The 13,211-nt window shown below is 42.5% G+C and overlaps 1 protein-coding gene across 1 annotated transcript in view; it reads left to right on the top strand.

Annotated features, from left to right (window-relative positions):
- Positions 1-5,466: 5,466 nt before the first annotated feature.
- Positions 5,467-13,211, top strand: part of LOC146179248 (calcium-activated chloride channel regulator 1-like) — a 28,623-nt gene continuing 20,878 nt past the window's right edge. Inside the window, exons 1-7 of the mRNA XM_084580157.1 lie at positions 5,467-5,622; positions 7,059-7,356; positions 8,123-8,229; positions 8,924-9,097; positions 11,040-11,167; positions 11,585-11,699; positions 12,975-13,202. Of these exons, the coding sequence (XP_084436283.1) occupies positions 5,467-5,622; positions 7,059-7,356; positions 8,123-8,229; positions 8,924-9,097; positions 11,040-11,167; positions 11,585-11,699; positions 12,975-13,202 (1,206 nt within the window). The remainder of the gene's footprint in view (positions 5,623-7,058; positions 7,357-8,122; positions 8,230-8,923; positions 9,098-11,039; positions 11,168-11,584; positions 11,700-12,974; positions 13,203-13,211) is intronic.

Below are 13,211 nucleotides of genomic sequence, written 5' to 3' on the forward strand. Positions count from 1 at the left end.
GATGATGATATCAAATGAGGACGGCGTTAACTGCGTCATCGTTAACGAATATGTCTGCAATAGGTGGACGATAACAGGCACCAATGATGTGTACTCTATTGTTTATAATCGCACCACACTAGACAGATTGTATGCTGCATGAAATATTAATTTGAGACGTTGTTAGGCTAGTAGAAACGATATACACTGAAAGGCTTAGTGTGAGTAAAAATTTCGCTGTCAATTATGCGATCAATTAACTAAGTTTGAGTATGTGTTATCAGTATTAATATAAACAGCGCGAATACGAATACAAGGGACAAGAAACAAGAAAGCCACAGTACATGCGCATGTACTGTGGCTTTCTTGTTTCTTGTCCCTCGTCTTCGTGTTCGCGCTGTTTATATTAATAATGAATAAGTACCAACTCGCCCAACAAAGTATGTGTTATCAGGTCGGCATCAGACGAGTTGATAGCTGCCCTGATATCTATTTTGCCTAAAATACTCCGAATGTTACATAGACGACCGGTATAGGGTGTTGATAACCACTACTGGGTGGCGCGCATGCAGATGAGTCATGAGACGTACTATCAGTAGGAGAAAGATAGCGCCACCAGGGCAACTCATTGACACTCTGTTTTGGGGTGATAAATATATTGCTTTTTTTTACAGTTATAAAGTTTGCCATAGCGAAGCCTAAAGAATGGTGAGCCAGGGAAAGACTTCGCGAAAGCAGTTTGCCTCTTTCGAGCGAGCCTAGTTGTTGCACAGTATTCTTCAGAAACTGAAATGTCATTTGCTTTCAGCTTATCACGATGTGACATTACTTATTTTTTCGCTTTGAAATGTGAAACGTTATTATCACAGGGCGGCACTCTAACGAAAGGGCAACCAAGGTGGCGAGTTCGTTCTATTTTGTCTGGTTTAAATTCTGACCCAAAGCAGGAGGAAAGCACACCAACAGCATTTTTTTCTGTGTCATATGCCAAGTTCTTGTGTCGGGGACCCCATAAAGTATTAAATTATCTCAGAGAGATATATCCTCCAGATCATAGACCCGGCAAAGAGGTGCACTATTTTTTTGGTTCAAGTCAATAATGATATCATTTATTTCCAGAAGCTCTTCTTCAAGGCTACTAACAGTGTTGACTTTTGTTTCAACGAAAGCGAGTCATGCATGTTTATGTCTTTCTCATGTCTTTTAAAAGCTCTGTTAAATAATATTTTAATTTCCTTCTACCTTCTGCAGCTGAAGGTTTCTCTTGCGGGCGCCCGGAAATGAAGTGATCAAATACACCTTCAAAAAAATTACGTTATTCCGGATGTAGAATCTCTCTGTTCATCAGTGAACAAGGAACTGGCACAGTGCAATACATATGGATTACAAAAAAAAAGAAAATGGAATTTATTTCCGTGAGATATGGTGGGGACAGCAAAGAGCCCTATTTTGCAGCTTGTCTGGACCTTTGGTTTCTTACAAATAAGAGGGTCATGCAGTCGATTACCTAAGCATCAACTAAGCAGTAAAGATAGATAAATGTAAAATGTTTTTTACTTGAGAAAATGACTGCACAGCGTGCACAAGCATACAGTCAAAGAAATTAGTGCCTTACATACGTATACATGTACAGTTGCATCACTAGGCAGCAAAATACGGTCATCGATTCTTGCCTGCCGCCAGTCTACCTGCTTTCAAGAAACGACGGCAGGCCTGCTCGTCACGCTTCTTTCTAGGAGTTCAGGTATCGTCCGCAGCGTCCTCGCAGCTTTTTTGCAAAAGAGGGAGTCCCTGGGCAATACCATTGTTGCAGTCCACTTCATTACGGTTTAAAAATACCCCCTCCAAGATGGACCTGCGTGATAAATCGAGGAGCAGCTCGCGCCGCGCCAAAACGAGCTCAAACAGACGTAGCTGCGAATGCGATGCGAGACGAGATTCCACTCTATATACCCCTAGCGTGAGAGCTTTGGCGAAGCAGCCTCTGACGTCATTTGTGTGGTGATCATTGGTTGCACTGCCTGTGACGTCACGTAAGGTGCGGACCTCTGTTTGTGTCCCCCCTGCTGCAGCTGTGCTGCTCTTCCTTCGACCACTTGGCATTTGCGAAGGTCACATCTGCTGACATACTAAGTTTTCGTGAGAAAGCACCATCAGTGCGATGAAACCAGATCTTACACATTTAATTTCATTTCCAATTGGTAGAAGACATGCAAGGAAACACGCGTTGAACCAAGAGATGTAGCTAGTGTATGTCCAAAAGATATAAGTGGTTTCATGTATCTGCGATAAAAACAGAGAATAAGGCATTATGATCAGTACACATTAAAACATTGCACGTGGCCATACCGAAAGTCATATATTTTTTTAGCATTTAGGAATGGGAAAGCCTCAGATACATTTAGGTTTGCAGGCGCAACTTTTCATACCTTAATCTGCCCTTCCTGCTTTTTTATCTAGTTAGGTTGGATTGACCATATGTTGGAATCTACTACTGGAAGTTAGAATTTACTTAAGTGCTACGGTTATAGCTTCAACCATCGCAATCATCGAGGTTCTAACCTTTACGATTTTGCAACTTCACTTCATAAACATACCACTGAAATGACAGAGCTTTAAAAAATCTGCGCAATTTCTCATTTTAATATTACCTGAATTTCGTTCCAGAGTATCAGTGTAGGGAGTGCTGCGTGAGTGACAACATCGACGCATGCGACACCGAAACCTTCTCACGTGTGCGGGAAGCGGAGGAGTGCGAATGTTGCTGGGGAGAGACGTTTGCGGCTAGTGAGGCCAGGGGGTCGGATGCGAGCTCGTCAGTGAACCTGTGCAAAGCCGGATAGGCGATCGAGGTGACGATCCCTCTCAAGAAGGAGGAAGTGGGCAACAAGAAGGCAAAGCCCTGTGGCATAGAGGGTTTCTCTGTAGATGCGTACGCATGGGGGTGTAGAGCAAGATTATGCGATGTAATAATGGTTGACTGTATCTGTTGGGCCTCAATATGCGTAACTGCGCAATGAGGGAGGGTGTATAAAACCGTAATGCGAAAGCTTTGAAAAATTAGCAGGTGGGGCGCTCATTGACCACGGCGATGAGATGCGTAACCTGACGGCAAAGTATGTACGCGGGATACTGTGTTCTGATTCTCTAGTTCTGTATCGCGAAGAAAACTTGTAGTTCAGTGTCGAATCAGTTGACCACATACGTGTTGTGTTTTGTGTCACCAGCCCACGGAAATAACTGCAACGCTTTCAATAATGAAGCAATGACTAACGCCACCGCCCCTTGTCTTTGTAATTATTTTGCTATTCAACGTAAACAAAGAAAGCCCTGTCGTGATCTAGTCAGAGTAGTTCCAAATGAAGGCAATAAAGTGACTCCTATAGAAGGTACGTGACCATCAGTGATTGCATAATCTTGGAATCGCATGTATGATGAAAAGAGATATACCTACGCGATAACATGTCACTTGTTTCATGCTTTTAGCGCCTTTGAATCAACTACGCTTGTTTATGTGAACGAGTGTGATATTGTGCGAGGAAATTGGATGACGTAGGAGGTCATGACAGATAACTCCTTTGGCTTTGACAAAGCTGGCATAGATCTCTGACCCCCTTTAGGAACGCTGGCGGTCAATCACAACCAATCATTAAAATTTGCAGTCGGGACTAATTTGAATACAATGTTATCAAATGTAATCCAATACCATATAGCCCGGGTAAGCAGCAAACCGTACTGTAGTGTGCCACAGTCTCAAAGCATATCTGGGCCGGCAGCTGGCACTGTGGATACCGCTGTTTCAACGGTAAGTGTTATAGATACACATTTTTAGTTTCAGAAAAGTACGGTTTTTTTTTCCTTTGTTTAGAACTGCAGTTGTACGATATAGATGTTCCTGCTTTCAGATCGGGAAGACCCCCAAACGTATCCCAAAATTATTTTTTCCTTTATGTTTGAAAAAAAAAAAACAATTATAATATACTATTTTAAAGTGGACTTTTTATAGCGCTATATTTATTACCAGAATAATTTTGCTTAGTACTGTGAAAAGGCGCATACGCTATAGCTCACAGGCAAATAGGATAATATGCCTCTCTTTCTGAAAGCTTTTCTCTTCAGGAGTCAATTTGAATAGTTTTGAGGACTAGTATTCGTTTCTTTCTGTTAACTGTTGTGAAATTACGTTAAGTGTCGACATATTCCCTTAAATGTACCTGTACCTCATCTGATGTTAGAGCTATGTTGTGAATATGTAAAGGAACTGCCTGTTTTTATAGTCCCGCCAGCTCAACACGTATGTTCCATCTTAGAATGTTTCAGCGGTATCATAAGCCTATATTGCAGAACAAATACCCATTGCACTGCATTTCAGCTAATCGTGTCATGTGCTAGAAGCGGCCATCTCATCGCCACACAGTTATTAATTAATATGATCGGCCCATTTGACTCTTTTCCGCCACCTGTTATGTTTGCCTCCTTTTGGAATCCGCTTCATGACCACATAAACGACAGTGCGTAGCCGGAAAAATGAAATTTTCACCTCGCCAGATAGTGCGCGCTGTGAGTGAACGCTCTGCGTGTGCTATTTCGGACAATAACGGCCGATCGCCCACGACGGCGGTAAGTGTTTTGTATAGTGTGCAAGCGCGTGCGTAGTGAACAGTTGCCTGGACGCAGAGCTATTGCGGAGGCCCGCCCGATGTGCCGAGTGCTCAGTGACCTAAGACATTTGCGGGTGGGCCTCAAGCAAACTACTGTATACTGTAACATAGTGTATATATTTCTTTTACATTTCCCTACCCTTTTCTTTCTCCCTATCGCTCACCTCTTTGATTTCCTCTACCTCTTCCTCGCTATCCCTTTATTTCCTTCGTCCCAGTTCAGGTGCTTCAGATATCAGATAGCAGATACCGGGGCTGGCAAACATCTTTTCCTTCCTTTTGTATATACTATAAATAACCACTCCCATCAGCACCTCATACCGAAGGGTTCTATGAGTGACCAGCGTTTGTAATTCAAATTTCGGTGCCATATTTAGGGTGCCTTAGCTTGCTTGTGTGTGATCTTTATTATCAATTATGTTGTGCACTGAGAAGAGTGGGTATTTTTGGGCTCGCTAGACAAACGTTGATTGATTCATCGATTGATTTGGCGACTAAATAACTGAGTTGATAAATGATTAATTGTTCATGTTTAGAGCTTTCGTATCGATAGTAAAGTTCGAGAAGGCCTTGTAACATATCTACATCACCCCAGTATTCTTTTCTTGTTGACTGAAATCTGCAGTGAGGGCAGATTCCAGAGTAAATCTTTATGCGCTGTTCGCTTCACTATCACACTGCTTGAAATATAATGTAAGAAGGCCCTGCTCTGAAACAGAATAGCAAAACACTCCATATTTTGGAGGGTCTCCTATAATGAAGTCGCCAAGTCTTTGCAGCAATTCGCTTATATATATTGTCTTTTCTTGCAGTGCGCAGATAGAAAATGAGTGGCTGGTTGCCAGTTGCTACGACAGTTCTCGCCATTCTTACGAATGCTGCGCCGCTGGAGATCGACACATCCGATGGTGGTTACAAGGACATCCTAATCTCCATTCATAAAGACGTCGCTTATAATGAGTCAATAGTGACGAACATCAAGGTCCGTGAAGAAGAATCGATTTTCACTTTTTCAATTTTTTTTTTGTGTGGAGCCCACTGTAAGCAGGGTCAGTGTGGGCCTCGCGGATATATATTAATTTTGGCCTGAATTAACGTAGTGGTTTATTTGTGGCGCTGCTGATGCCAGAGAAAAGCCAGTGGCGAGTGTAAAGATAGAGGCTTTCAGGAATCGTGTTTGCAAGTCTTATGCTGCTCATAGGTAGGCGCGCTAAACTTTGACCCAAGACGAATCACTAAAACAAGACAAGATTGGTACATGCGCGAACTTTCAACTGTTTATTACATGTACTTCTCTAAACAGTTGAAAGTTCGCGCATGTACCAGTCTTGTCTTGTTTTAGCACATCGTCTTGGGTCAACGTTTAGCTCGCCTACCTATGATGGAAAACCAACTAGCCGCCATTACAGCATTGCTTAAGCCGTTATTTGTTTTGCAGGAATTTCGTGCATGCACAACTTTAACATGTGTAGCCAAGACTATTCGTCGTGTTTCCTATGATGCTGCATTAGCTGAACTTTTGATAAGGTAATCTTGATATATTATTTACCTATTTCATTCCAGTCGCGCTTGTAAACTAAACGCGGGCGTTGAAACTTCAATTTGATTTTGTCATTAAAATGAAGAGAGATTAATCACAAGTGTCAAATTTCAACTTCACGTTTTCGACAAAAGGGTGCGGGGGTAATCCAAAGTGTCAGAATTTTGACTTCGTGTTTTCTTCAAATTGTACGCATTGAATGGCAGGAGGGAATACCTCATTTTAGTTCGGCTCGTTCATGAAAATCAACCTGTGAATTTTATTTACGCTTTTATGCAAACCGTAGCGATCGGGCTCTTAAGGATGTCGACAGCCTGGCGTTCCTTAACGTATAGTGGCTTCGCGCAGAAAACTAGTGTCTCGCGTTTCACTGCGAATAAAAGGCAGGTGCAGGGGAAAGCACCAAACCTATCCTCCAGGCTCTGTAGTCGAGTGCCTCAATTGCTGATCCACCGGAACGGGACAACGTATTCTTCATAGACTGGCAGTCATGAATAACTGATGTGATAGACCAGGAATTCTGTTATGAGTAGAAAAGTTTCATGAAACGTCGCAGGAATGAAACATTCCATTGCAAATGACTTAGACTGACAAAATTATGTAAAAAAAAGACTCTCATTGTAATTAAAAAATGTTTACCCATGCCAGCAGCATTTTCCATGATGATTTAAGCCATAGGGAACGAAGATCCATTTTTGTCTTTCTTACGTTATTCTATGGGGCATTGTATTTTGTCATGCACTGTATAAGACGGCACAAACGGTGTCTCAAAGTGTTCTTATGAGGGGCGCATACTTCTTCAGATCCTAATTCCACATGAAAATGAAAAGAAACAAATAGCGAAATGACAGAGGGAAATATTGAATCTCCGCACACAGGAACTGCTGCAGTCGTCTTCCGAGTTCTTGCATCGGGCCACAAACGGACGTGTGTACTTCAAACACGTGACCATACATTTCCCGAGCACGTGGCCCAAAAGGAGCAGTGCGAGATCCGTGTCTGGTAGCTTCTTCGAAAGGAGCGATGTCCGCGTCGAACGTCCAGTATCAGCTCACGAAGACCGACCGTTCACGAAACAGTCGAGACCGTGTGGTCAACCGGGAGACTTCATACAAATGCCTCCCTCCTTTCTCGCCGAACTCGAAGCGTCGACAGCGGTGAAGTACATTAATCCAGGTACATTCATTTTTGAGACGGGGATGCCAAATGGTTTCTTTTTCAGGGCGGGAGTGTTGTCTATAGCGCATCTACATCAGCGAATGATAAGGCTGTCTGTTATTCTCTGGGATTCTAAGGGAATCTTCTGGATACAGGCGTCCTGTTTATATGGTGTGTAATCAGAATATCGACAGCTGCTATTCGTTTTAATTTCTAACACTACTGTATGCAGGCTTTTATACCGAAGCGGACGAGTAGCTAAATACCAGCGACTTTAAAATGTCACCGTGAAACTAAATCTTTCGAGGCTTTGAAAATAAGATTGCTAAGAGTTCAGGGGAAGCGCACACTTTTGTATTTAAATTATTTGGCTAGTTGCGCGAGGAACCACTTTGGTAAAAATCGTCCTTCAAAAAGTTTTCTTTTGTGCATTTTAATCTAATTGCAGTTAAACATTTTATCTTCCTCTGGATTTGCCAACAACATTGCAAACGAGGTATGAGCTTGTTCGCTTTAGTAACAGCTTATTAAGCAATTTTTCGGAACCGGAGTACAGTGTTAGCGCTACAGAATTACTTCTATTTTCTGTTTTCACTTCTGGTTTTCACTTCGCCCGTGTAACTGGCCATGACGACGTCGTTGCCCGCTTGGATTAGAACTATACATAGAAAGAGGTTACTTGAAGTTAACACCAGGCCAGTAACAACCACTAAAGCTTTTCTTGAATTACCGAGTAGGGCTCAACAGAAACGTCCCTGATTTCGTTATGGTTTTCTCCCAACAGCGTACGTGTTCGTGCACCAATGGGCTCACTACAGGTACGGAGTGTTCGACGAGTACGGCAGTCAAGATGACGACACTTTCCCCCTCACCTACTGCGAAGGCAACAGGGTGAGCCTCACGAAACAACTTGAAGGTCATTTAAGTTTCCCCTTGAAAGTGAACGGCATCCCTTCTTTTTCTTTTTTGACAATAGTCAATTGCCAGTTTCTAATTACAGATCTTACGATCTAATTACGACGTAATACACCGTCGCAGAACCTACACACAAATTACACTGCACTAAATGGTACAGCCGCTCAAATCTTTAACCGTGTGTCACGGTAGAATTTTGTGGGATTTTAGCGTTACAGAGGAGGTAAGCTGCACAAAATTCAAGTATAAGCAAAAGCTAACCAAGCTTTTGCATATTCTTGACCTCCCGGCAAGTTTTATCCACCATGAGGCGCAAGAGCACAGAAAAGACGACCGTCGCGCGTGCCACGTAAAGATTTGACCGGCTGTACGTTGCAAGTATATCTAGTAGCGTTCCTTAGCACTGTTTTATGTCGCTATATTGAAGCGCGTCGTCTTTACCAGCGAGCCGTGTTCAGGCTGGTGTTCGATATATAAAGACGATAAATGTAAGATACCAACATATAATTCAGCAGCCGATCAAGCTACAAACTAGGCTGTAAAATGTAAAAAGGGGCTACACAGCCCAAGAGCCCACAAATGCGTAGCCGATACATCAACATGGACCAAGAGTTACATCATGATCAACTTATTCGTTCTCTCTTTTTTTTTTTTATCTCTATGGACCCAGGTCCGACTTAATTCTTGTTCGAAGGAAATCCACTTCAAGGCTACAACAGAAACGGGTGAAAGGTGCATGATGAAGCCGAACTGTCAGTTCTTTAAAAACTGTACGGTGCAGATTTTGGTGACAAGTAAGGATCCTGTCGAGTCGTCCATCATGTTCATGCCTTACCAGAGGAATGTAAGTATTAGCACTCACGCAACTGTAATCATAGCCACCATTTGCAAGGGCTAAGACGCCATTTCCGACCACTTAGCATCTTTATTGCGAGACGAGCGCCTTGAGAATAATTACAAGGCCGAGGCACTGCCTTCATGTGACGAAATGTTTCGTCATGTAAAATGTTGGTTTGGTATATGAGGCTTAACGTCCGAGAGTGACTCAGGCTATGAGAGATGCGGGGTGAACTGCTCCGGAAATATCGACCACCTGGAGTTCTTTAACGTGCCTAACGTCGCACAGCACATGGGTGCCTTGCTTTTCGCCTCCAACGAAAAGCGGCCACCGTGGCCGGGATTCGGATCCGCAACCATGCAGTCGAGCACCCTAACCACTGCATCACCACGGCGATGCACGCAATGCAAATGTACTGGTGGTATAATGCGGAAGGAAATCCGTCGTCCCTCGAGAAGTGTCGTCACTAAACCAGCTGCCAGAAACCACTTGCAGCAATTAGTTGAATCGTCATCTCACGTGGTTAGAAATTGAAATGGATATAAACAGGCTACTATCCATGATAGCTGCAAAGTCGCAAACTGAAAGAAAGAAAAATCCCTTCGAAATGCAGTCGGGAATTTATCAGGTTGTATGACCGAGAGGCGATTGCTTACGTGGACGTGTGACATCATGATAAAAAGAGACGTAGGTAAGTTAGAAGGCATGATGGCTAGTGGCAGCTAGCCTCATTAAAAATAGCGGACGCAGTAATTTGATCCTTATGGTATATGATGAATGCCGCAATTCTTGTGTTATCGTTGGCTTCAGTCATTCTATCCTTTACTTGTTTCGCTTTTAAGCAGCTAGGTATTTGACGAAAATAGAACTTCACCGATTTAAAACTCTAGACTAGTGTTTTCCGAGGTCACTCGGGGCAATCTCTTTTACATGTTCACGCGAGTAGGCTTGGAATAGCTTTCGCAGTCACGGAATTTTCTAATTTTCATCTAAGGTTCTCGAGTTACCGTTAACAGAAATGCTGCACGGCTATTTCATTATATAAAGCAAGACAAACGTGCCTTAAATTTACGGTGCCTGTGTTTGGCGATCATGTGCTACTAAATATTGCTGCGCATTCAAAAAGTAAAATATTTTTCTAATTTTTCTCACTAGAAAATTAATATCAAAGATATACGCAAAAAAGCTAAGCAGCCTGCATGTGCAATGAATAATTACCAATTAAAATATATTTCTGGTGACAATACACCACAAAAGGATATAGCTTGCATAGAACTAGTGCACAAGGTGCCATAGGTTTGGTAATGGAATAGGAAGCTAACAAGAGGGATAGGCTGTCGCTTGCAAAATGAGTCGATGAAGCGAGAAGCTGTGCCGAAGAAGCCCTTAAACAACAAAGCCGTACATTATACCTTTCGGATTTACATTCATTTTGAGCAATGAAAAAAGCAACACAGTTATATTGGTCGCCTTTTCATGTCCACCACCAGATAAATGTAGTTCAAGGTTCTGCTGTGATAGCGCAGGTAAGGAAATATAATTCTCGCAAAAAGTTCATAGGGGCAACTAATTATGGCGCGTTGGCGCTGAGATAACAGGCAAAGCAACTGATGCTTTTACGTCGATTGTTGTGGCATGATTTCATGTGCACAGTTGTGAAACAGACAAAAGAACGATTAATAGAAAAATCTAGTGGTCACTTCGTTTTGGCGGCTTCGCTTCCTACCTGACACGGAAATGATTAAAAACCAGACATTTTTTCACAAGAACTGTAGTTAAATGATAACAAAAACAATGATATTATTGTTTTTATTATCATTTTGTATCCAATTAGAACAAGTCACATGTGTGAACACTTTCGTAATTGCGAAAGTATTCTTATATCCATGCCACCAGCACGTGTTCTCAGCGCTCGCATTATTTATTTCTTTAAAAATATACTCTCCAGATAAGTCAGTTCTGTGACTCCAGCAAAGGAGCTCGCCTTCATAACCCATTCGCTCCAAACAAGCAAAATAAACACTGCCATGGGAGGTCCACGTGGGATGTCATCAGCGAAAACGAAGACTTCAAAAAGTGAGTCATGCTGCTCGTATCGTGCGGGACATTCAACATCTTGATTAATATGGACATCGTGAAAACGTTTCTAATCTTTCTATGAGCATAGGAAGAGACAATTAGAACAGTTTCCTTTTGGGCTGAAAAAGATGACTGCGTTCAGCCGATCGTTGCAGGTACGCAATGGAAACGTTCGGAGAGAGAGATGTGTTGTTGTCTCTTACACTACTCCTTCCCCTCATGCAACCAGCACGTCATCATTAAATCATTAAATTACAATATGGTCAGTGATTATGTGCCATTGGATTTTAGCAATAAATCAGCTATGGTATTTGTCCTCGTGATACATTTTATTTTTTTTTTCGAACGGACAATCTATATTCGCGCGAAATTATTTAACACATCCCGTTGAACTGCCTCTGTCTAATTGTGCAGGATCCCGCGGTCCGACATGTCCAAGCGCATTCAGCTCTCATTCGAGGAGACACAGCAGAAAGAAGACCTGCCTCAGCGAGTCGTGTTCGTGCTCGACGTCTCGGGAAGCATGAACGTGAGCTTCGATAGCTGCTACTTATCGGCACCCCCATGTTTCCACCAAAGCTGTTTGATGTTTCGAAGTCCTCTCGAACTACTGTTAGAGCGCACCATGAATCTAGAGCGAGAAAAAAATAGAATATATCTGCAACACTAAGCTGAAGCTTTTATATCAAGTAAGACAAATTAACAGGGTCATAAAAGATAGAGAGTAAGTTAGTTTTGCACTGTATTTTGTCATCAGCAGTAGCGACACCTGCTAAGACGATATCATTAATACTCGAATCATTCCCACATCAAACATTTTGAGAAAGTAATATATCTGGAATTTGCCCTTCCCAGCTAACAGTGCAATTATGCCTCTATAGTGCCAGCCAAGTCTTCCCAGTCTCATAAAACTGAAAACTTAATCCGCGCATGTGACCTCCTCCCCTTCGCACTCATTCCATTAGTCTCACCCGCCCTCAGGTTTTCTCCTTTTATATTATGGCCTCCATGTAAAACTTGCATTCGTTAGGTATAAGATATCAATAACTCTATAATATTGTCACCTTATTAATTTTATTAGGATACTTTCTTTGCGCATTTTAAATTTCCCCTGCGAATTTTCCTTCCCAATTTGAAGCTTGAAGGCTTGAAATTTATTGCGATAAATTTTAGCTAATAAATCCGCAGTGCAAATGCATTCCAGTTAGCTATTTATTTGCAGGCAAATGGGTAGCGGTTCAACATAGCTTCTGTTGAAGAGTAAATAGTATGTGATAAAGCTTGGTTGTCACTCCGCAGCAAAACGCGTAAAAACAAAGCATTATGGGTGAAACTGCATTAACCCATAATCTCTTCCGTTCAGTGCCTAGTGCTGTCAAATTTGGATATTATCGTACAAATGCTAGTGTTAAAGTTTTTTGAAGGGGAATTGCAACAGAGACAAAGCTACACCACGCCGCACAGTAGCGTGGCGCAATCATTGTTACAGATAATTATTAACGCAATTTGCTTGCCCTATTCTGTAGCAGGGGTGGACGCACTGTAACCTCTAAAATGTTTGGCGCCTACTTCTTGCCAGGCAACGACTGTGCGCTTTCGGCTCACCCGCTTATATTACAAACAGCTAGTGTATAAGTGATGTTGGCCTACTTGTACTAAGTCGTGCTGTCGTCCCCAAAAGGACTTGAACAGTGTATGGCATAGCCAAGAAATAACGAGTAAGGTGCCCGGGCAGGTAATGGCAAAGAAACAGTTTCAAAATCATAAGACTATGAGTCAGCTTAACTTTTTCTTCTCTATGCAGGAAAACAAACGGCTGGAATTTCTCAAGGAGGCGGCTGTCCGGTACATCGGTGACATTCCGGATGGCTCTAGACGACTGGCTATCATCACGTTCAGCACAAAAGCAAAGGTGCACCACACGCTGATGCCCGTGAATGTCAACACAAGAGAGGGGCTGGTGGATGCTATTTTAAAGCTCCAAGCAGACGGCGCCACTTGCATTGGTTGCGGTCTACAAAAGGCTCTCCAGGTATGTAGC

This window comes from Amblyomma maculatum, chromosome 9, assembly GCF_055883805.1.
Source record: "Amblyomma maculatum isolate TAMU_Amacu chromosome 9, ASM5588380v1, whole genome shotgun sequence".
NCBI lineage: Eukaryota > Metazoa > Arthropoda > Arachnida > Ixodida > Ixodidae > Amblyomma > Amblyomma maculatum.